The 23,815-nt window shown below is 37.1% G+C and overlaps 1 protein-coding gene across 5 annotated transcripts; it reads left to right on the top strand.

Annotated features, from left to right (window-relative positions):
• The first annotated feature begins 1,089 nt into the window (after positions 1 to 1,089).
• LOC143892306 (dipeptidyl-peptidase 5-like) lies at positions 1,090 to 21,866 on the top strand. 5 transcript variants are annotated; one of them, XM_077396821.1, is made up of 18 exons: positions 1,090 to 1,357; positions 5,576 to 5,757; positions 6,576 to 6,680; positions 6,776 to 6,847; positions 6,989 to 7,136; positions 7,865 to 7,947; positions 10,276 to 10,331; positions 10,850 to 10,986; positions 11,115 to 11,205; positions 12,117 to 12,182; positions 12,329 to 12,551; positions 15,228 to 15,329; positions 16,529 to 16,614; positions 16,710 to 16,853; positions 17,620 to 17,689; positions 17,786 to 17,877; positions 21,235 to 21,339; positions 21,423 to 21,866. In XM_077396821.1, exons 1-18 carry the CDS (start codon positions 1,176 to 1,178, stop codon positions 21,534 to 21,536), a joined length of 2,058 nt encoding a protein of 685 aa, XP_077252936.1. In that variant the 5' UTR covers positions 1,090 to 1,175; the 3' UTR covers positions 21,537 to 21,866. The 5 variants fall into 5 exon arrangements, with proteins under 5 accessions (XP_077252936.1, XP_077252939.1, XP_077252937.1 ...); XM_077396822.1 differs by having other exon boundaries at positions 1,091 to 1,357; positions 16,731 to 16,853; XM_077396825.1 differs by having other exon boundaries at positions 1,219 to 1,357; positions 5,447 to 5,757.
• Positions 21,867 to 23,815: the final 1,949 nt, after the last annotated feature.

Here is a 23,815-nt window from a genome sequence, read left to right as displayed (position 1 = left end):
ACTGTACATGCACTAAAGTGCACATACCTTAAGTACAGTGTACATCCTCCATGTATTTAATACAATAAATCTGTCCATAAAATCTATAAATCGAGGTCCCTAAGCTTCTAAGGTTCGTGTATAAGTGGGTTCGATGCGGAAATCCAATGGTCGATCCTACAGAGCCTCAGATAGCCCCACTGCGATTACTTGGTGTTATAGTAAACCAATAAGTAGTAAATAAATTTCTCCAAAATCAATTACTCTCATATTATTCGGAGCTATTTCTTATTGCTTGAGCAGGCAAGACACCACGATTGGTATTTGATCTAACAGCAGCACAATTTTCCAGATGATGCTGTTGGATCAAATATCAAGGGTGGCATGCTCGTCATACTGCTTACATGAGCATGCCGGCTTAGGCACCGTGTTATTTCTTTGTGCTGAGCTATACTTGCTACAAGGGAGAAATTATATGGTGCCCGAGGGGGCATTCTCCCTAAGCACAAAACAATTCACAATGGGCTTTGAGAAATAAATATAGAGATTTTATATGGTGGACGGCCGTGTATGCACATGCAACCCAAAAATACAGTGGGTTCCACAGTTTTAGAGCGATCCAAACAGACCAAACCATTCATTTGCCTGTCAAAGAAATCTTCTCCGTAGGATGATCAATACCCTTTGATCTATGGAGGCTATGCCACCATTTTAAAACTTCACAAATTTGAGGGTTAGGATCATCCTACAGAGAAGATTTAATTGCTTGGATCACCAAAGTATAACGTGGGTGGCACTGTATTTCTCATAAATCTAAGCCTAACTCCGGGCCTTATACTTTCAACCGGGTTCTGGTTTTGCTAACGAGTGCCCAAGGGCACCGGTTAAGGTACATTGGGAAAGAAAATTTCCAATAATTCATACTGTAAAAATACACCCATTTTGAGATTTCCTTGTAAAATCATGTGTAAATTTTCTTTCCCAATGCACCTTAACGGGCACCCGTTAGCAAAACCCAGAAAGAAACGTGAAAACGATGCGAAAATCAACGTGAAACAAGTGGGTGTGGATAACATTTCCCTTATTATAAAATTCTTCGAATTGATGGCTATATCAGTATCAGCCGCATCAGCTCTTATTTGCAGACTAGGGTTTTGATCGGACGAAAGCAGAATCAAGTTTGGAGGTTGAGAAGAATGGCTTCAATGGGAGGAGGAGGAGGAGGAGGAGGAGAGGAGAGAGTGACTGCTCCTTACGGGTCTTGGAAATCTCCGATCACCGCCGATGTAGTTTCCGGCGCCGGTAAGCAGTTGGAAGGCATTGCCGTTGACGGAGAAGGGCGACTCCTGTGGGTTGAAACCCGCCCTACAGAAGCAGGGTACTGTGTTCCTTCTAAATCTTTCTATTTTTTTTTCCGGAATGAAATTTTCAGGAAAAGGCAGTCAAAGAGGGTAGAGATAAGGGTAGTGTGTTTTAAAGTATATAAATGATTAAATAACAGCAACTATAACAGCTTAAGCATTTTGGAGTGACTGGTTGTTTCAAAATTGTGGATGGAAGACGAGAGAAGGAGGAGACCGTCCGTCGTTTTCTGATTTCTCGTCTTTCTTTTTGTCGAGCGACAAAGTAGGAGATCGCCCCAGTTTCCAGGTTTTAGAAATGTCAGGATGGGGAGAGATTTCTAAAACCTAGATTTCTTACTTAAACCCTTCCTCTGCAACCTACTCCCCCCTCCACTTCTGCAACCTACAACCAATGTAAAATTCAGAATTGTACACTGCTTTCAAACTAAAACCTGGATTCTGAAATCCACGTATCCAAACAGGGGGGTTAGGTTTTATGAATAACCTAGGTATAAAAGAGAAGTTTCTCTTTTGATGGGTGTGTGAGAACGGCTGCAGAGAGAGACTTGGGGTGCGTCGGATTCCGAGAGAGAGAGAGAGAGAGAGAGAGAGAGAGAGAGAGAGAGAGAGAGAGAGAGAGAGAGAGAGAGAGAGAGAAGGTTTCTTGGATTACTCTCTTGTATGATCTTAGGTGAGAGAAGCAAGGAAAGGGTTGCAGGTTTGTGGGTTTTGGGTTTAATCCATTGTAATCCATGTATATTGTTTTTTCCCCATTGTAATCCACGTAGGCTTGGCCGAACCACGTAAATCTTGGTGTTCATCTCAAGGCTTGTTTTTATTTTACTTTCCGTTTAAGTTTGCTCGATCGGATCGGATTTGCCAATCAGATTTTCTCAACAAGTGGTATCAGAGCCTGGGGCGTGGTAACCTCGGTGTGCCTCCAAGGACAGAAAAATCCCTCGGGGAAGATCTCGTAGTTCCCACGTGGGGGGACAAGATTCTCCACGTTGCTTCCGCATGGAGGGGGAGATTGTTAGGGGTTCCACGCAAAAGCAAACATTCCGCATCGGAAAAATTGAAAGGATGTGGTGGGTTTCTAAGGGAATGGGCATCCTCCCCTTAACGGCTAGCTTTTAAGGGTGAGTTCTACTCGGGTCCCAGCATAAATGATTAAATAACACCAACTCTAACAGCTTAAACTTTTGTAGTAATTGGTTGTTTCATAGTGTGGAATTTTTAATGATGGCGAATTAATCCATAAAGCAAAGAATTTTATATAAGCTGAGGATGAGTTGAGGTGCTTCTATTTTTATCAAAAGTTGTGTTAAACAGTTAAATCTGATCTAGGATGAGTTAAGATGCTTCTATTTTTATCAGAAGTTGTGTTAAACAGTTAAATTTGAACCGTGTTGTTCAGAGTTTGTGTTATGTGCATAATAATTATGGTGTGGGTGTTAGTTGTGGGAATGTGTTTTTAGAGTTATGGGTGTTAGTTATGGTGTATGTGTTAAGTAGTGGGTGTTAGTTATTTGTGATGTGTCTTGTTAGTGGGTAAGTGTGCTTGTGATGTGGCACTCTCTCTTGCTTGTATTTATGTAGTAGTAATCTAATGAAAGGAAGGAGGAGAGAAGATAATTTACAGCAAAGGAGACTTTGTTTAGGAGAGTCATTGCTCCTCTTGAATCGAGCCGTTAGGAGGTCCGGTTGCCTCGAATCAACCATTCCCCCCCTCTATTTCTCTTTTATTTTGTTATTTCCGTTACGGCCGATTAGGCACGTAACAGTTTGATGGAACTTTTTGCTTAGGCTAAGGTTGGCTAGTGGCCTGTGTGGTGATTGGAACCATTCATCTGATGGGGTCCAATGTGTATGCACCACAATGCAAAATTGTACTGATTAAATGATCCTAACAGTAGGTGTGTCTGTTTTGAATTCTTGATTAAGAGTAGTGTCAAATTTATAATGATGGTGAGTTAATACATAAAACAAAGAATTTTATTTAAGACGAAGAAGTGTTAAGATGCTCCTATTTTTTTTATCAGAAATTGTGTTAAAAAGTTAAATTTGATCTTGGTTGCTCAGAGTTTGTTGAAACTTTTTGCTTAAAGGCTAAGATTGGCCGCCGTCCCATCTCCATGTTGGTGGGTGGCCTTTGTGTGGTGATTAGAACCATTCATTTGATGGGGTCCAATGTCGATGCATAACAATGCAAAATTGCATTGATTGAATGATCCTATCTGTTTGATTGAGTCCCCTGCATGTTTGATGGTTGAAACAAAAATGGGCTGCGGCCTGTGTGGTGATTGGACCATTCATTTGAAGGGCCCCACTGTGGATGCGCAACAATGCAAAATTGCACTGATTGTATGATCTTAACTGTCTGATTGAGTCCCCTGCTAATTTGAAGGTTGAAATAATTATGGGCCACGGTTCACAGTTAATAAGCAAAAGTTCATTTTTGAAAATCAGTCACATTCAGTTTCAATATTGCTAGAAGTTTGGGCATTATAAATACAAGAAAATGGCAAGATCTGTGAGTGAATTCTATTCATAGGAAAAAAAATTGCCTTTATGACTGCATTTTTTCGAGTTAAACATATAGCTAGAGCCTAAAAATTTAAGGTATTTAATAGCTATAAAGAAATTTACATCTATAAAGCTTAATAACTATAGATAGAGACATTTACATGTATAAAGCACTTAATAGCTATAAAAAGTTTACATTTATAAAGAAATTTACATCTGTAAGGTTTTAACTATGGTGTCTTTGCCTCCCATCAATTCTTTAGACTTTATGAAAGGAGAGGGATATTAAGGTTTTTGATGACAGGGTTATGCCTGTTGGCGTGCTTAATCACGCTATGCTTAAACTTGTCACTCAATGGATGGCCACCTCCAAGTTGTTTATTGGTACTTCTTGCTCTGGGTCGAGGAAAAAATATTACTTTTGGAGCTCTAGTACTGTGGCTAGAGACTGTCCAACCCCTCCGTGGCCCCCACCGTCAAGCTGAATTTTGATGGCTCTAGCATCAGTAATCCAAGGCCAGTGAGTGTTGGATGCATCTTTAGAGGCCATGAGAGTGTTGTCAAACTTGTTTACTCCTGTCCAATTTGCACGGAATACTACAATGAGGTGGAGATTCTTGCTCTCAAGTGGGACTTTTGTTTTTGGGATCCAAATCTCTAGGAGTATATGATGATGGAGGCTGATTTAGGAAATGTTATCTAGTGGATCCAAGCACTTCACAAATGATTCAGTGGATGATTGATCGGCTTGATGGGTATAGGGTGCTTTTCCAAAACTTTTAGATCAATCAATGTGAAAGCGGATTCCTTATCTAGGAAAGGAATTATTAAATCCGCCATGATTTCCCTGGACGATTTCCCAATCAAGTTGGCTTTTTTGTTTTGGTTTGTGCTGTCTTTCTTGTGACTAGCTCGGTTTGTGGCTCATTATTGTGCTTCAAGAGAAGTCAGACAAGACGATCCCATATCCACCTCATGCTCACTTTAGCGACAGATAATATAGGTTACAACTTGACTAAAGCAAAGGAGTGTGGTTTCCTTAGTGGGTCGGAGTTTAGCTCTCTGGTAGCCCCTTGGTCTCTCATTTGCAGTGTGTGGATGACTTCATAATTCTTGCGGAGGCATCGATGGTTCAAGCAACAAGCAATAACTTTATAATTGCTATTATTGAGGAGACTATTGACCAATGCATTAATATACTTAAATATTCGGTTTATGGTATTAATATGGGGCCATATGTTATTGAGTCTATCACCTCAGAATTAGACTTTAATGCATCATTGCTCGTGATAACGTAACTTGGATTACGCCTAAAGGACAGTACTCTAAATTCTCATGATTGGGATATGGTTGTGGAGATGATAGATCCGTGATTATGGGGCCGGTGTTGAGCTTGCAGGCCTAATCAAACCACATCAGATAGTTAGCTATTGTTGTGCCACCAAAACCATGGTTTGTTTACTGACTCCAATCTTAGGCTGTATTCTACCGTCCCTTGCCATTAAACTAGTAACTAGATTGGGAATTTTTCTTAATTTTCGTTTTCAACACTTGTAAATCTTCGTAACTGAATGATTTTTGGAACTCTATGTTTGCAGGGAAACAACATGAAAAATCTCATGTTTGATTGTGCATTACCCACTCTTCTTCATTTTGTTTGCCCACTCCTTATCACAACATTTTTAGTATCAACTGTTCTTATTTGGCAATAATGGAAAAATGTTCAGACGGGCAGTTCTTGTTAAGGAGTCAGAAAATCCACGAGGTAAACCTGTAGATATTATCCCCAAAGAGTTTGCAGTACGTACATTGGCACAAGAGTATGGCGGTGGTGCATTTGCAGTATCTGGAAATATGGTCATATTTTCAAATTACGAAGACCAACGACTGTACAAACAGTTCATTGGAGGTAAATTTCTTATTGCTTTTATATTTTGCAACTATAAGTCATTTTTCTTTTAACATTTCGGATATGGCTTTGTTCCTCAATCCTGAGATTGTTTGTTCAATGCATGTTACCTACTAAGGAGAAAATGGAATGTTTATTCTCCTAATTCAATGAACATATTTTATTTTTCTTTTTTAAAATCATTGCAAGATTGGTTTAAATATGGGAAACCTTATCATATTGTTCTGGAAACCTTATCTATTAATTTTGACATAGCCTGGTAGCATCCCTGCCCTTGGAAGTTCTTTCGTGGTAAATATTGGATAAATTTTCAGTAAATCATTTTGTTGTAACTACTTGACAATTCAATGAAAAATTTAAAATACTATTCACTTTTAAAAATTCAAATCACTATTGGCTACTGATATTGGCACTGCCATGTTTTGATAATTGCACTAACTCAGCTTGTCTTTTCTTTTTTAATTGGCATCTGAGAGCTCTTTTCGGAACCGTAAAAATCTTTGACAGCTGTTTAAATAATACAAGACAAGATGAGTTAGTGCAATTATCAAAACATGATTGTGCCAATATCAGTAGCCTATATATATATATATATAGTCCACATTTTTTTTATAAATTAAGAAGACATTTTCTATTACATTATTGCATTTTCAAAAAACGACTACAATTGATTTATTCCTAAATTGGTACAAAACGCAATTAAGAAAGTTGTAGCCGAAAACTATCTTTTAATCAACCATACAACAGGCTCCAAGTAATTTTTTGTCTTAACCATGTATAAATGTCCTCTGACTTTAATTTCTCCTGCTGGTTAGCAGATCCCTTTACTGTACCACTTACTCCCGATTATGGTGGACCTTTAGTTCGTTATGCCGATGGAGTGGTTGATTCACGCTTTAACCGGTATATAACTGTAAGGGAAGGTTGGTACTTAAGCTGTTGATCCCTTCAGATAGTGTGCTCCACTATTTTATGTTTCCTCATCCTGCAACTATGGACTTTCATGTTTTTGTGGCAGATCACCGTGATAGTAGCTTAAATCCAACGACAACAATTGTAGCTATAGACCTCCATGATGGAGATATTACAGGTAAACTTGATACTTTTTTAGTTTCTGATGGTATTTGGGAACTTTGTTGGGTTTTCTCTTTGTCATAACCATCTTTATATTATATTTAAAGAGGACTATGCTGGCAATTAATTATTTTGTCTTGGATATTCTAACTTTTAGAGCCAAAAGTCTTGGTTACTGGCAATGACTTCTATGCTTTTCCACGTATCAACCCAAATGGAAAGATGATGGCATGGATTGAGTGGGGTCATCCTAATATGCATTGGGATAAAGCAGAGCTTTGGGTTGGTTATATTTCTGAGAATGGGTGAGTAGATAGTTTTTTGATATGCTGGTATATTTCTTCATGTGTTTTTTGTTATGCTGGTACATTTCTTTATGGTTGAGTAGATATTTTTTTGTGATGCTGGTACATTTCGTTTTTTCATTTGAATATTATGCTGGTACATTTCTTCATCTCATATTTTCTGTAATTCTCATTTACTTGGTGTAATACTTTTGTACATTTCTTCATCTCATATCTTCTGTAATTTTCATTTACTTAAGTGTAATATGTTCCAATTGGTACTTTAGTGAACTGAAAAACCATTTTTTATTTAGGATTATTGACTGGGCTTTTATACTTAATACATTAGTATGGTTCCTTCAAGGTTATAAATTAAAACTCCGTTAACTGCTCCTTTCTTGTATTATGCTGATAGATGATACCATTTACATTATAGACATGGTAAGAAACTTGAGGTTCGACTCAAAGTCGAATATTCTCCAAGTAAATTAGATTGAGTCATGTGTCAACTTGGCCAATGTTTTTATTGTTTGGTTGGTTTCAAGAAAGATTCAGGTAAGTATTTCCAAAGTCTTATTCAAATATTTACTTCAAAACAAAGTCTATTCCTTCTTGTAAAATTTGTTAATGGCCTCTATGTTTTTCGCAGAGACTTAGATTCTTGATGTTATAGTCAAATCTTATCCTCATCAGTGAGTACCTTTTATCGTGTAAAATGTATTAATCTCCCTCTTAAAACTTTTGTATAGAGAAGTGCAGAAGCGTATCTGTGTTGCTGGTGGCGATCCTTCAGTGATAGAGTCTCCAACTGAACCCAGATGGTCTGTCAAAGGTACTTTTTATTTCCCATGCTGGTTGAAGGGTAATTCCTCTGATGAGAAACAAATTTAATCGTTTTCTAAAATTGGATATCGCTGTTCGGTTATAAAATTTGTTGCATGGGTATGGATCCAAGTGTCCAATCTGACACAATGACCAAGTTTTTAATTTGGATAACCTCAAACAAAAGTGTTCATGAATTCGGCTATATATTGTAATCCATTTTTAAAATGTAATAATTTCATATAATAATGCGGTTATGTATATTGGAAATTTTTAGTAGGCTTAGTAAATCTAATGTTTTATTTCCATGTAAAAATCTTATTATTAGGATGAATAAATCTGAAAACCTGTGCTAAATGTTAATTTACAGTAGAATTCAGAGAGAAATAGATAAAATATATCTAGAAGTGTTGCAATCAAATTCATGGAGTGTCAGAGTCCGACACAGGTACTTTGGTCATGCAAAAGAATCCATGTAACATAGGGTATAAATAATCAAAATATATTTTTAAGCTCTCAGACCCATTCCAAAGCAGGCCTGATGTTCCATTAACCCTTTTATGTGAAATAGCATGTCTGTTTCTGATGCTCATTTCCTTAGGGCCTGTTTGGATTGCCAGAATTTTCTGGAAAAGTTTAGAATGGAAAATATTTCCATGAGTTCCTCCATCTTTTACACATGAAAAAAAAGAGATTACATGAACCAATCCTATTCAATTTTTTACTTAGAGGAGCAGTGAATATATGATAATTTCCCTTAAAATCAACTATAATAATATCATTTCCCTCTAAATTGTGGGAAGAAATAATTTTCCCAATAAAATATTTTCCATCAGAAAAACATTTCTTACAATCCAAACATTTCCATAAGGTCAAACTGCTTCTCAGGGGATGATTGCTACTTTTATCGTGCCCATGCTAACCAATGTCACTACTCCTTGCAGACTATTTTGCTAGGTTTCAATGAATCAAAACCAATGTCCTTATCATCAGTGATTTGATCTCGAGTCAAATGCTTCAATCTTCTATCATTTTCTAAACTAGGGAAGAAGGAAGCATTAGGAGAAGGGGAGATTAGAGTGGTATGAGCACCTAAGAAGGAGCTGCCATCGATAATATGGGACTTTCACATTTTCTATGTTGAAAGTTGAGATGCAAATGTTGAAAAGACTAAATTAATCCAATAAAACCAAACTATTATCAACTAATATGCGTGTGTAAATGATGTTTCCAGCCCCGTTTTAGCCATTCCACCACTCACAACGACTTTTCTTGATTTTTTAAGCTAAGAAAATGCCCTCATAATTTTTTTTTTTTACGTTTTCTTCTCTCTCTCTCTCTCTCTCTCTCTCTCTATATATATATATATATATATATATGTGTGTGTGTGTGTGTGTGTGTGTGTGTGTGTGAGAGAGAGAGAGAGAGAGAGAGAGAGAGAGAGAGAGAGAGAGAGAGAGAGAGAGAGAGAAAGCTCTTTGACCGACATTTGGAGTCTAGCGCGGCCTTTGTATGACCTTCTTCTTCTTCCCTTCCTGTCTATCTCCTTCGGTCACGTAGTTCTGCTTTCGGTGCCGGAGGATCAGGGTGGGATAGAAGGGTAGTTTCAGACTTCGTGATGCCCTATCTGTGCTTGAAAAGTTATAATACACTTCTGATATTAAAATTGACTGTTTTCTTTGGGAAGCACGACTTGCCATCACTGCCAATCGTTTTCTAGGTTTTTGCAAACACAGGGGGTTAACTCCTTGCTCTTTCGTCTTCTTTTGATTTTTGTTAACCTCATTTTGATTATTGCAAGGAATTCGGATTGAGTGTGTTATAGATCTGATCGTTTGCATTCCATATCTAACTTCTCATTAACTTTCCAACATAAAATAGCTGCCTCAAGTATATGTTGTCAAAAGAGAGGAGAAGAAGTTGGGTGATTTTTCTTCCGTCGCATCCTTTTTTTTTTCCTTCTTGTTTCTGGGATATGGTATGCCCACTCCCTTGTTTCAATAATGACACTACTTTTTACTTCCTTTTGAATTGGTTGTGGAGAGCATTCTGGGAATTGTAACAACCTTCAGAAGCTAATTAGGAAAGTGTAAAGGGTGTAGTGCCATTATTGAATCAAAGATGTGGGAATATCCTTTCCTTTCGTTTTCATTTCATTATTGTATTTATCTTGGCCTGATTTGACAATTTTATTCAATTTAATCAAACATACATAATTTGTGTATTGGTTACTTTAATTATCATGTCACATGAGTTCTATAAAACTATTGGGCCGGCAGTTTCATATATCCTCTTGCCCATGCCAGACTGATATTTTATTTTGTTTGTGTTTGTGCAGGGGAATTGTTTTTCATTACTGATAGAAAAAGTGGATTTTGGAACCTTTATAAATGGGTATATATATTAAATGTTTCCTCTATTTTCTGAACTTCTGCATTGAATTGAAACAACATATCCATGCTAATGGCAATTCTGTTTTCTGAGTCATTTTGCTAATATTATTTATTTTATGTGATATTCTTGCCTTTACATGTTTCATATTGCATATCTACGTGAAGTGTAAGCTTACAATTTACATATTTATGTGTTGCACTATTTATATCTAGCATTATATGTAATGGGTATTAGCATTTTTCACTTGTTTTGGATATAATGTGGATAACTCTATAAAATTGATTTACAAAACAGATTCTTTAGTCGACTTGTACTTGGGCACTCTTTTGGTCAGAGTTGTGTTCCGAGTTACAATAGTAACTCATTTGTTCCTTTACTATACACAAGGGAAATTATTCTATAATCTGGATTTTTTTTTTCTTGTTGATTGCTGTATTTCTGTTTAAGAAACATAGTTTTTCCCAAGTTACAAATCAATATCGTGTGATTAATGTCTCTATTTCTTGTTTTGGACACAGTTAGAAGACAACAATGAGTTGCTGGCAATTTATTCCTTGGATGGTGAGTTTACCAGGCCACTGTGGGTTTTCGGCATCAACTCGTATGATTTTATTCGGAATATTGGGAAAACCAACAAAGTTGCTTTTAGTTACAGGTGAACCTGAAAAACATACTAAAATTATGCTTTTTATATCTATTACCATAATTGTTGTCTCACATGATTTGTGGTAACGATTTTTATTCAATTGTAGGTGATTTTGGTTTTCGGTTTATTACATGTAGGCAAAAAGGACGGTCTTACTTGGGAATCCTGGATGATGTTCAAAACTCTGTAACATTGCTTGATGTTCCTTTCACTGATATAAGAAATATTGTAGGTTCATACTCTTATTTTCATTGCCTCAATTTTTCTAATTTTTATAATGTAAAGTTTTTAAAAGATTAGGAAAAAATAAAATTAAGAAAAATAAGACAAAATAATATAAACCATACAAAGAACATATGCTTCATTTTGTACATTTTCCAAGCATAAAACATCATTCATTCAAGAGCAAAAATATAAACCTCAAACATCCAAAAAGATGATACAATCTATGACCTAGATTAATTTCATTCCATTAAGTGTCCCGGCGGTGCGATTCTTGTGACAATTTACACTTTCCTTTTCAACCTTATCACAATCAAAATACATTCCAAAATAAAAATACTTTCCAAAGTACTTAAAACAGCACAAAAGAAATGAAAGTCAAATTTACAATGAAGAGATGAAGGCTGAAAGAAGTATTATGAGTTTTTTTTCCCATCTTTGAAATAGCTTCTTATTCTACACAAAATCCACACCAAAATCGAAAATCAAATTTGAAAGAAAACAAGGATGGTTTTTGCTCATTTACATTTAACACAGGCATGCCTGTGGGGCTTATGCCTTCAAGCTAATGCACTCTGACCCATAAACCTCGATATGACTAGTGCCCATGGTTTTAAATTTCAGCCGAAATCCGAAATTGATTTCAGATTTCGGTTGGGACCGAAACCAAAATTTTGGCCAAAATTACTGAAATTTCGGAAATAATAAAATAATAGTTTTTTTTTATTACCTGATTTCAGCCGAAATTTCGGTCGAAACCGACACCAAAATTTAAATCCATGCTGGTGCCTATGCCTTTTAGAATACTAGAACATCCTTAGGTAGGAAAAAATTAGAAACATTTATCTAAGTTCTCTAAGTAATTTTAAATTTAATGATTGTTTACTTCAACCTCAATTTTTTATTGGCTTGAACAGATTTCAGGACCATCTTGCCTCTACATTGAGGGAGCATCGGCAATCCATCCTCTATCCATAGCTAAAGTATGTTGCCTGATCATATTCAACATATTTTAAATAAGCTTTTTGACATAAATATTGGGAATGTGGCATAAAATATTGTCACTGATAATTTAATCGGCTTTCCTATGTCCCAACGTTCCTTTTTTTTCTTTTTTCTGTTTTAACAGGTGACTTTAAACGAGAGTCAATCCAAAGCAGTTGAGTTCTCAATTATTTGGTCTTCTTCACCGGATAGTATGAAGTATCAAGCATATTTTAGCTTGCCAGAGATGATTGAGTTTCCTACTGAATGCCCTGGTCAAAATGCCTACGCATTTTTCTATCCACCATCCAACCACATCTATCAAGCTAGTCTGGATGAAAAGCCTCCCTTATTATTGAGAAACCACGGTATATGATGGTTATTTTCAATAATTAGATCGCCTGCATTGTTGTTTATTGTTTAATTGTTCTCATTCAGTCTTGCCTATGCATTTTTCTATCTACCATCCAACCACATCCATCAAGCTAGTCTGGATGAAAAGCCTCCCTTATTATTGAGAAACCACGGTATATGATGGTTATTTTCAATAATTAGATCGCCTGCATTGTTGTTTATAGTTTAATTGTTCTCATTCAGTCTTTTGTGATTCCCCCCCAAAAAGTGGCAATCATAAAGACAAGAAGAACAAGGTTGAAAAACAAGGCCTCAGCATGGAATAAATCTAAGGAGACAAAATCCTGAGAGCCATTATAAGAACCAGGGAAAATCCTTTTTTTGAATAGCAAAATCCTAGAGTTCCTCTTTTTCTGGAGTCGCAAAAACCTAGGAGAAAAAAAAAATGCTTGTGGGGTTTTTCCTTCCATTTCTCAAATGGTCTACACTCCACGACTTCCTCAAATTGGCAACGTAGCTAATATTAGGGAGATGAGTTTTTTTTTTTGAAAGGTTAGATAACATTAATAGGAAGAAAGGAAATATTGGGAGATAAGTTAAAACATTAAATATTCCAAAAAAGAACTGTTGTATATGATAAGTCCATGAACATTGAAGGAATCATGCGTGAGATTCTCACTAAGATTGTCACAAAATTTACTTCCCTCATTTGAAAAGTTCTCCTTTTCTCAAGTTGGTTGGTGGTTAAAATTTATAATCTGTATCTAAGACCATCAGCCTTTTGTGTTATGTGCTTCAAAAAATAAAAGCCTTTTGTGCTGTAATTTGTTCCATCCATTATTCATACGAGTGTAATTTTGACGAGCAAAGCACACAGAAATCGAGAATGAAGAATTTCCTTTGATGTTATGGATCTTCAAATAATCCCTGCAATTACCGTACCAGTCATGATTAGAGAACCAAATTATACTCCTTCATAGCACTCCAAAGAACACCACACTTTAAAAGTTCATGAACTTTGATGAAAAATTTCACGGGCTCACTAAGATTTTTGCAAAATTTACATCTTCATTTGGCAAGTTCTCTTTTCTTCGAGTTGGTTTCCGGATAGGATTTACAAGCTGTCACTATGATTATTAGACTTTATTATGTCATTTACTTGTGTCATCCAATAAATCTTGTGGGTTTGATGTGAAATATGGATTGATGAGCAAAATACACAAGATTGGAGTCAATAATTTCCTTAAATGTCAAGCTTGACCACCTAATGCTAATTGAAACTTTTATCTAGTTCTAGATGCATAATACTGCATAATAACGCATAATAACTAAGAGGTAAATGTCAAAAACTATTTTTAACTATTGCATTTCTTGCTGCCACCAGAATTGTCTCACAACACACTTCGTACGCCCTCACATACATCATACAATTGTGTATGCAGCTATGCATTTATGGTGCAACTGTGGGCATGTGTGTGATACTTGGCAGTAACAACCATGGTTTTAAATTTCGTCCGAAATCCGAAATTTCGGTCCAAGACTGAAATTTTGGATTTCAGCTGGGATTGAAACCGAAATTTCGCGAAATCCAAAATTTTGGATATCCCAAATTTCGGCCAAAATTTTGGATATCCCAAATTTCGGCCAAAATTTCTGAAAATTTGAGAAATTCTATTTTTTTTCTTTAAATATTTAGTATTTTTTTCCAAATTTTTTCCGGAAATTATGAAATAATTAATAAATTATTTTTTTACTGGATTTCGGCCGAAAATTCACGAAACCGAAATTTAAATCCATGGTAACAATACAGTTTTTAAGTCAGAAATCTTGCACCACATTCGCTCTGTTGAACATGTCATGCAATATAACTTATACTACATAGTGCATCCGTATGCTCACTTACATACATCACAAATGATAACTATAGTTGAAAGTAAAATTTTAGTTTCTGAAAACATGAGTACTGTAGTAATTCAGATGTGACAAATAGAGTTTGGGTTGTGTTTTTGTGCAGTTCAAATGATCGCACGAACTCAACTTCCTTGTTGCTTGTGTTTCAGCCAATATGGGCTGATATGGATTGATATGTCACGACATACTAGTGTACCAGCATATACATGTGTGATTTTATGCACCGTTCTATATTACTATTTCATTTAATATCGCACTGGATGTATTGTATCAACCGATATTTAAACCACGGTTAAGATAAGCATTTTGCATCCTTCATATTTAATACTTTTCTAAAAGTTTCACAGATTATTAAGGTGCACCATGCATAAAACAGTTTTAATTGAAGAGGTAAGATGTGCAAGACGTGAGATGAACCTTATAAAACAGTCCATTTCATTCAATTAAGAAATTAAAATTGGAATCACTTATTTATAGATATAATGTAAGTGATAAGTTCAGGACACTTTTTGAACAAAAGTCTTACCTTCAAATGAAATTGATATGTAAGTTGTAACTGATCCTGAATATCCATTTATTGACCTGTGCAATGATTACCTACAATCTGTGGAAGAGGTTGATTTCTGAAGTGTATTAAGTTTGGTCTCATTGCTCACATTTACATCACTCTTCAAAGGCAAGGTGACTTATTGTTGAATATGGAATATTTGAATCCAATCACATAAAAAATGGAATATTTGTATCTGCAGTATTATACATTTTTTGTTTAAATGTTACAGGTGGACCTACAGATGAAGCACGTGGAACGTTGGATCTAAATATCCAGTACTGGACCAGTCGAGGGTGGGCTTTTGTGGACGTTAATTATGGTGGAAGCACTGGTTGGGCCTTGAACTTATTTGGTTTTTAGTGTATAATTTGGAATTTTAATGTATAATTTAGTTGTTTAACTCTCTGATGGGTTGATGAACAGTGATTTCTCTGTTCAGAAAGAATCTAGGTTGGATACATTCTATGTCACAAATGCCTCCGAGATTTTCAAAATATAGTGATTTATCGCGCCATTTTCATCAAACGCCAAGTCACAGAAACAACCTCTCTGCAAAGCAGGGGTAAGGCTGCGTACATCTAGCCCTCCCCAGTCCCCACAATGGCGGGAGCCTCGTGCACTGGGCCGCCCTTTTTTATAATTTTTATTTTGATCAAACACCAAAATCCGAAAATAATTCCAAGAATTAAAAAACTATAGCGATATTTTCATTTTCCGTGATAATATCGCCATAATATCACGATATTTTTATGATATTTTTCTTAATTTATATACTTTCATATATTTTTAAATAATTTTACTCTTATCGTTTTTCCCTGTATAAACCTCAACGCAACTCAATTAAGCTTTTGTCCCAAGCTAGTTGGGGTCGGCTAATGAATCCTGCAGAAAATTTTCATGAAGAAGGTAAAAGAATCTACGCAGCTCAAATTGACTAAAGTCTAATCCCAACACTAGTTAGGTTCGTCTACGTGGATCATTTTCTTCCATTCTCTCCTATCCAAGGTCATGTTCTCTGTTATGTTCCTAACCATCAATTCTCTCCTCAAACATTTTAGAAACCTGCAAAAATAATATAAAAATTAATATATTTTGAGATTTTCCCTTCCCGAGAAATTTCCGAAAACGATATTTGTGATTTAGGTTACATTGACATCCCTTGGTGGTTGTTCTGCAATATCTCCATTCTTGACATGCACTCAAACATTTTGGATTCTTAGGTTATTTGCTGTATGATTTTGATTGCTTCCAGATTTATGGGAGAAAATTACTGAACTCTGTTTGGATTGATAGAGTAGCTATTTAGTGTTCACATATAGGGTCTAGGTGGGTTAAATTGACATATCTTGATGGGTCTTTTGAAAGGTCTCAATCTTTGCAATGTACACAAGTCCTTAGTCCTTAATGCAGTTAAGATTCCACAGTGGCCAAGATCCTTTTAGTGCCATCCATTTTTAGACTTTATTTCTTGTAATAAAGATAAATAAATTTCGAAGTCCACAGTCCTTACCAGTTCCTGTAAATGTGAAGGTTATGGCAGGGGGTATCGAGAACGTCTTTTGGGACGTTGGGGTATTGTCGATGTTGATGACTGTTGCAGTTGTGCTAGATTTTTGGTAACTGTTTTTAATATCTATTATTCTCTTTGCTAATTCCATAAAAGAGACACTGATTTTAATATATATTATACTTTTTGCTAATTTCATAAAAGAGAGTTGGTTTTGATCCGAAGGTCGACAGTGGCAAGGTAGATGGAGAACGGCTCTGTGTTACTGGGGAGTCTGCTGGTGGCTATACTATTTTAGCGTCTCTTGCTTTCAGGCACATTTTTAAGGCTGGTGCTTCCTTATATGGTGTAAGTGATTATTGTTGTACTTATCTTCAGACGATATGGAAAATATGGCATATTTACTATTTGAGCAATGATGGACTGAAGTCTGAAGGGTGCCCTTGCAAAAAACCAGTTACAAGGGCGCCCTCATTAGTCCATAGCAGTAGAGTGCATTTATTAGGGGACTAAAAAATAGGGATATGTCGTTGACAGCTGTAATCATAACTGACTTTACTTGCTTTGGACCAATGAGGGAGCCCTTCAGTCTATCATTCCTTTTTTTTAAGTGAAATTTTTCTTGAGACACTGCTGTTAGTTTTCATAATGATGAACGGAAGCTGATATCAAGCAAATATGTGAACATAAAATTCCTGAAAATATGGAATTTAGCTGAAAAAATATGGAGGTTTGGGTTTTTAGAATGAGGCTTGTTTAGCCACATATTGCATGAGGCAAATGAGGTAGCAAGTGGTCTTACCACAGGAGTTTATGGGATAGTTTGAATACACGAAAATAGATCAGAGTTAGACTTCAGTCATGTGAAGTTGACTCAAAGATTCGTGCTTGTCTTGATTGGGTCTTGTAAATTACTAATTCATGCCAATTTGGCAACAATATGGTTTTTATAGTTCAATTTACCTGGTCAATTGACCTGAGTTTCTTCGAAGATATTCCACCTCACTTGAATTGTATATTTGGTATTGCTTTATGTTGGAAATATTAAGTAGTTAGATTTATTGACTCTGAATAGAAGTCTAACAAACTATTTTATTAATTGGTCGATTAACAGATTGCTGATTTGTCATTATTAAGAGCAGAAATGCATAAGTTTGAGTCTCATTATATCGATAATCTTGTTGGTAAGTCATTCATTAATAGATGATACACTGTGCTGATATTTTAGGTTGTTGAATCCATTTGATTAGCTTAATACCCTTTCATTCCACGGATTGCAGGTGGTGAAAATGCTTACTTTGATAGGTCACCTATCAACTTTGTTGATAAATTCTCTTGCCCGGTTATTTTATTCCAAGGATTAGATGATAAGGTATGCAGATCAATGACCTGACTTCTAGTCCTTAAAATTGTGTTTAGTTTCATACGATGGTGGTTTATTTATTTAATGTTGTGTTTCATGAATTTTGCTTAATGAGCGATGGCGTTGTTATGAGCATTGGAAGAATAACATAAGATTGGTTATCATTGAGATGCATTAAGAATGTTCAGGACTGTTAGATTTCTATATGGAGTAATGAATGGAGGAAGAGAAGATGAGATAAGAGGAGAAGAGAGAAGAGAGGCAGAGAATGCGTGAATTGGAGAAGCAAAAGTTGCGTTCTACCCCTCACGATTTCACTTATATATATATATGAGGAAAAGGATTGTACACTCGAGCGTACCAAGCTTATGCTCCGCTCGAGTGCCCAATCACATGTGTCCCACATTTTTTTATGGTGATCCAAAGCATTCATTTCCAAGGCCCTATCATAGATAGGGTGTGTACCAAAAATCAGCTCCATTCAATCATCCTAACCCCTCCAAAGTGGAGGGCAAAAATGGGCAGATTTGTGGACAAACAATGTCTATCCATTTTGACCTCCACAAATGGATGGGTTAGGATGATCCTATGGAGCTGATTTTTGGTACACACCCCACCCCATCTATATAAGGGCCTTTCAAATGAATGCTTTGGATCATCCTAAAAGTGTGGGCCCACATGTGATTGGGCACTCGAGCGTACCATATGGTTGGTACACTCGAGCGTACAATCCTTTTCCTCTCTCTCCCTCTCTCTCTCTCTCTCTCTATATATATATATATATATATAGTTTGTGTGCAAACTGCACAGGTAAGTCGTCCGTGAATGGCTCACAAACCATAGGTGGGGTCACATTTTTTGGGGGATCCAAAGCATTCATTTGGAAGGCCCTTCCATGGATAGGGTGTGTACCAAAAATCAGCTCTATAGGATCATCCTAACCCTGCCATTTGTGGTGGGAAAAAATGGGCAGAAACAGTGTCTGTCCATTTTCCCCTCCACCTTTGATTGGGTTAGGATGATCCTATAGGGCTGAGTTTTGGTACACACCCTATCCATGGAAGGACCTTCCAAATGAATGCTTTGGATCCCCCAAAAAATGTGGCCCCCCCATGGTTTGTGAGCCATGCACAAATAACTTACCTGTGCAGCTGCACACAAACCATTTCCTATATATATATATATATATATATATATATATATAATTCAAATGACCAATCTGCCCTTAAGTGGCGTAAATACACTTAACACCCCCCCTCAAGCTGGAATGTATATATCATACATTCCTAGCTTGTTACAAGCATCCTTTAACTTAGCAGGCTCTAATGGTTTGGTGAATACATTTGCAAGCTGGTCTATTGATCGAGTAAACGTTGTACATATTTCTTCTCGTTGAATTCTCTGGCGAATGAAGTGGCAATCCATTTCAATGTGTTTGGTTCGTTCATGGAAGACCGGGTTGGTAGCGATATGAATGTCAGATTTCTTGTCATAATATAGCCGCGCTGGACCTGAAGGTGGAAAACCAATTTATGATAGAAAAGACCGCAACCAAATAAGTTCTCCACCCTATATGACATAGCCTTGTATTCATCTTCGGCACTTGACTTAGAGACAATATCTTGCTTCTTACTTCTCAAAGATACCATATTACCTCCAACAAAAGTACAATAACCCGTTGTTGACCTCCTATCTGTTGGAGACCCCGTCCAGTCGGCATCAGTGAACCCCTCTACTTTCTCATGACCATTTTTCTTAAAGCATAAGTCTTTCCCGGGTGTACCCTTCAAGTATCTGACAATTTGAATCACTGCTGCCCGATGGGATGTGTGAGGAGAACTCATTAACTTACTAACTACCTCTACAACGAATGAGATATCAGAACGGGTGACTATCAAATAAATCAATTTTCTAATCAACCTTCGGTATCGACCTGGATCATCCAAGAGGTTTCCTTGTTCTGGAAAGAGCTTCACATTAGGATCCATAGGCGTAAATGCTGGTTTTAGCCCCATGGAGCCTGTCTCCTGTAGAATATCCAAAGTGTACTTTCTCTGCAACAGAGAAACCTTAACGAGAATGTGCTACCTCGATTCCAAGGAAGTATCTGAGAAGACCCAAGTCTTTTGTGGAAAACTCTCGTTGTAGAAAAATCTTTAATCTCTGTATACCCTCTTTGTCATTCCTTGCGATCACAATATCATTCACGTAAACGATCAAGAAGATATACCCAGCAGTGGACTGGTAGCTGAAAATAGAGTAATCAACAACGCACTGCTTCATGCCAAAGCGCAGTACTGCGTCACTGGACCTTCTAAACCAAGCCCTCGGTGATCAACAACGCACTGCTTCATGCCAAAGCGCATCACTGAAGCTTCCAAACCAAGCCCTCAGAGATTGTTTCAGGCCATAAATTGCTTTCCTAAAGCGACAAATAGAGGGGCATATCTCCCCCTGAGCAACATACCTATGAGGTTGCTCCATATATACCTCCTCAGTGAGATCGCCACGAAGGAAAGCATTCTTCACATCCAGCTGATATAATGGCCAACCACGATTAACAGCAATAGAGATCAAAACTCGAACCGATATCTTGGCCACAGGTGAGAACGTCTCCTAATAATCCACCCCAAAGGTCTGAGTATAACCTGGCCACAAGACATGCTTTGAGACGTTTAACGTTGCCGTCGTGTGGAGGGGCGAGATTGTTCATGTTGGGGTTCCACGCTAAAGCAAAATTGTCCCACATCGGATAAGTGAAATGGATGGGGATGGGTTATAAGGGAATGAGCACCCTCCCTCTAATGGCTAGATTTTAGGGTGAGTTCTACCCGGTTAAATTCCTAACACTAGGAGCTATTTCGTTGCCACATGTCTGGCATCCTCAAGGATGTCCCAAGCAAAAAAAAAAAATGCACTTTTAATAACTTTGGAGTGTTTGGATGCCAATTTAGCATCACAATTCGTGGAGACTACCGGGCAATATTCAAAGGTAATTATTGCTTGTCCAGTGACATGGCATCCATGTTCTCTACTCATACCCTTCCGCGCCAACTTTCTTAAAAATGGAATTCTTCATGGAAAATTTTGCGCTCTCTCTCTTCTCTTTCTATATTGGTAATGACACCCCCTCCTACTACTCTACGAGGTTGGCAACCAAACACTACTTATTACTATTCTACCAGGTAAACCCTAGGTAAATCAAATGTTTCTCTCTTCCCTATCGACTACTTATACCACTAATCTACAGGGTAACTATCTGAAGAACAGTGCCTAAATGTTTGTAGTTCATGAAACTTTCGTCTTAGAAACTAATAGACAAAGATTTCTATCAGTGTAAAAAACAAAGTCTACTACATGTTACAGGTAGTGCCTCCAGATCAAGCGCGTAAAATTTATCTGGCCTTGAAGAAGAAAGGGTTGCCCGTTGCTCTAGTCGAGTATGAAGGCGAGCAACATGGATTTCGCAAGGTATTTACAATTTATTTCCTTTTTTTTCCTAAGTATGTATGATGCGTGGGCATGTTAGGACTGAACCAAGGTAAATTACACAGGCTGAGAATATCAAATTCACACTGGAGCAACAGATGGTGTTCTTTGCCCGTTTGGTTGGGAACTTTCACGTGGCTGATGAAATTACTCCAATCAAAATTGACAATGTTGATTAAGCATCCTTAAATTGGGCTGATTATGTTCTTGCTAGTGTTTCAGTACTGGCAGGTGGATTCACAAATAATCTGGGCTCCTTTCTATAATATATTGTAAGGAAACTATTGGCAAACTAATTTGTGATGTATATTTGCAACGACTAAGGGCATGTCTGGCAACCATGAAAAAAAATATTCCATGCAATGTTAGTGAGGCCAGTCGTGTGTGAGTCTTGTAAATATGATGAAAAGAATTGTTCCCTCTTGCAACAAATTGTGTTTCTGTGTGTGGTGGAAAAATATAAATTACTGTTCATTTCATCAGGCAATAAAGTTTTGTACTTCGAGCTAGTCCTAGTCAGTCCAGCTAAAAAACTACCACCCTTGATTTTCGACAATATTAAAGAGAAAAGATATTAATGGGGATTCCACGTGGAAGCAAAGATCCTACATTGGAATAGTGAATGGATGTGAATGGGCATATAAGGACTTGAGCGCGCGCGCTCCTCAGCTGCTAGGTTTAAGGGTGAGTTCTACCCTGCTCCAAACAAGTGGTATCAGAGCCGTTGTGTGGACTCCTGTGTGCCCTTGTTGCTTTCTCGTGGAGGGGGGTATTGTTGGGGGTTCCATGCTAAAGCAAAGATCCCACATCGGACACTCTTCCCTTAACGGCTAGCTTTTAAGGGTGAGTTCTATCTTGGCCCCAACAATGGAAACCGTCCATAATGCCCCTTACTCTTGGGAGAAAATTTGTTATAATTGTCACTTTGAATTTCAAATAGTTCAGCCTAACAGATATATGCAGTAGTAACTTCCATTTCGAATATTGAAATTTTGAATAAAAAACTTTTAGAACTACTTGTGACTTATATTTTCAATCTTGAACTTCAAATAATTAGATAACAAGGTATACAGAACAATAAGCTGATTTTCTAGCCCTTAAAATTGTGTTCAGTTTGATACGATGGTGGCTTGTTGATTTAATGTTGTGTTTCTTGAATTTTGTTTTATGAGTGATGGCGCTGTCGTGAGCATCGGAAGAATAAGATAAGATTGGTCATCACTGAGATGCATTTACGGCCAAACACTTTGATCCACTCCATGTTTGACTCTCTTACAATCTCCAAATTGCAGAGTTTGTATCTGACGTACAGTTGCCAGAGTGGGATCCGAATAGCTTTTATAGAGTGAATGTTGTACTCTAATGCACATCATGTGATTGATGAGATCTTGTAATAGCTGGTTTGGACCTATATTTTCAGGGTGAGCAAGATGTTAGCAATGTGAACTGACATAATTAGTGTTGAGACAACCATAGAATACATCCGAGCATAGAATACATCCGAGCAGTGGTGGTAGGACCATCGGACGCTAACACTTCATCTTTATGGGTACATGTGCAAAACCATAGTTGATCGATATTGAAAGGTAAGTGCTGAGACATCCTAAAAGGAGGAAAGCTCTTACTCAATGGGCTGTTAGTCGTTAGGAGAAGGGAGGGGAGAGAGAAGGATGTTAAAAGACTGCTTTCCCTCCCTCATTCCTTTCTTGCTTGGCTTTGTGAGTAATCCCTTGATTTAGATGTCCTTTTGTTAAGAGAGAGAGAGAGAGAGAGAGAGAGAGAGAGAGAGAGAGAGATGGGTTGGTGGTGGTTTGGGAATTAGCCATGGCTGTCCTACCTCCTCAACCACCCATTTGCCTCTTATCAGTATAGTTTGACTTTTTCAACCCTATTTTTTACACTTTTACCCCCAAACGGTCATATTTTCAAATGAGCTATATATACATCATCTAACAAGGCTCTCTGATCCTAACTAATTAACTAAACCCTTGTTTAAACTAAATAACTAATTAATTAAATGGCTAATTAACTAATTAGATCTAATAGAGAACTTACCCTTGGAGCATGACACGGAGATGGTGGGTGCGACCGCTTCTTACTTAGGAATGCTCTTGGGATTAACCAAAGATTCTCCTCCCTCCCTGGAAGGAGTAAACACTTTTATAAACTCGTGGAACGAGGATAGTTTTGAGTTTAATACGATTGTTTGGAATAGAAAAATCATCGCAGTGCAATTGCATGGTGCTTGGGGCATTTTGATCATTTTCAAGACACGTGTTACCATTGATTATGATGGGCCCGATGGCTTTTCCCCATGGAATTGTCACAGTAGTAAGTCATGAATATTTAATATGTGATATGCATAGTCAATGATCCAATGTGAAATACATGGAAAGGTTACCCTGGAAATTTCTAATCACCAGCAGACCTTGATCTCTGTTACATTGATTTTGAAAGC

Source organism: Tasmannia lanceolata, unplaced genomic scaffold (genome assembly GCF_043159265.1).
Source record: "Tasmannia lanceolata isolate RefF3 unplaced genomic scaffold, GAP_Taslan_0.1 ptg000015l, whole genome shotgun sequence".
NCBI lineage: Eukaryota > Viridiplantae > Streptophyta > Magnoliopsida > Canellales > Winteraceae > Tasmannia > Tasmannia lanceolata.
The sequence above is the reverse complement of the archived record's forward strand: the minus strand, read 5'-3'. Positions and strand labels throughout refer to the sequence as shown.

Excerpts from the sequence above, each read along its gene's own strand:
- LOC143892306 (XM_077396821.1), top strand. The coding sequence starts at position 1,176 with ATGGCTTCAATGGGAGGAGGAGGAGGAGGAGGAGGAGAGGAGAGAGTG. Across the intron at positions 5,758-6,575 it reads GTACAAACAGTTCATTGGAG|ATCCCTTTACTGTACCACTT; the intron begins GTAAATTTCTTA and ends GCTGGTTAGCAG. Across the intron at positions 16,854-17,619 it reads CTGGTGCTTCCTTATATGGT|ATTGCTGATTTGTCATTATT; the intron begins GTAAGTGATTAT and ends GTCGATTAACAG.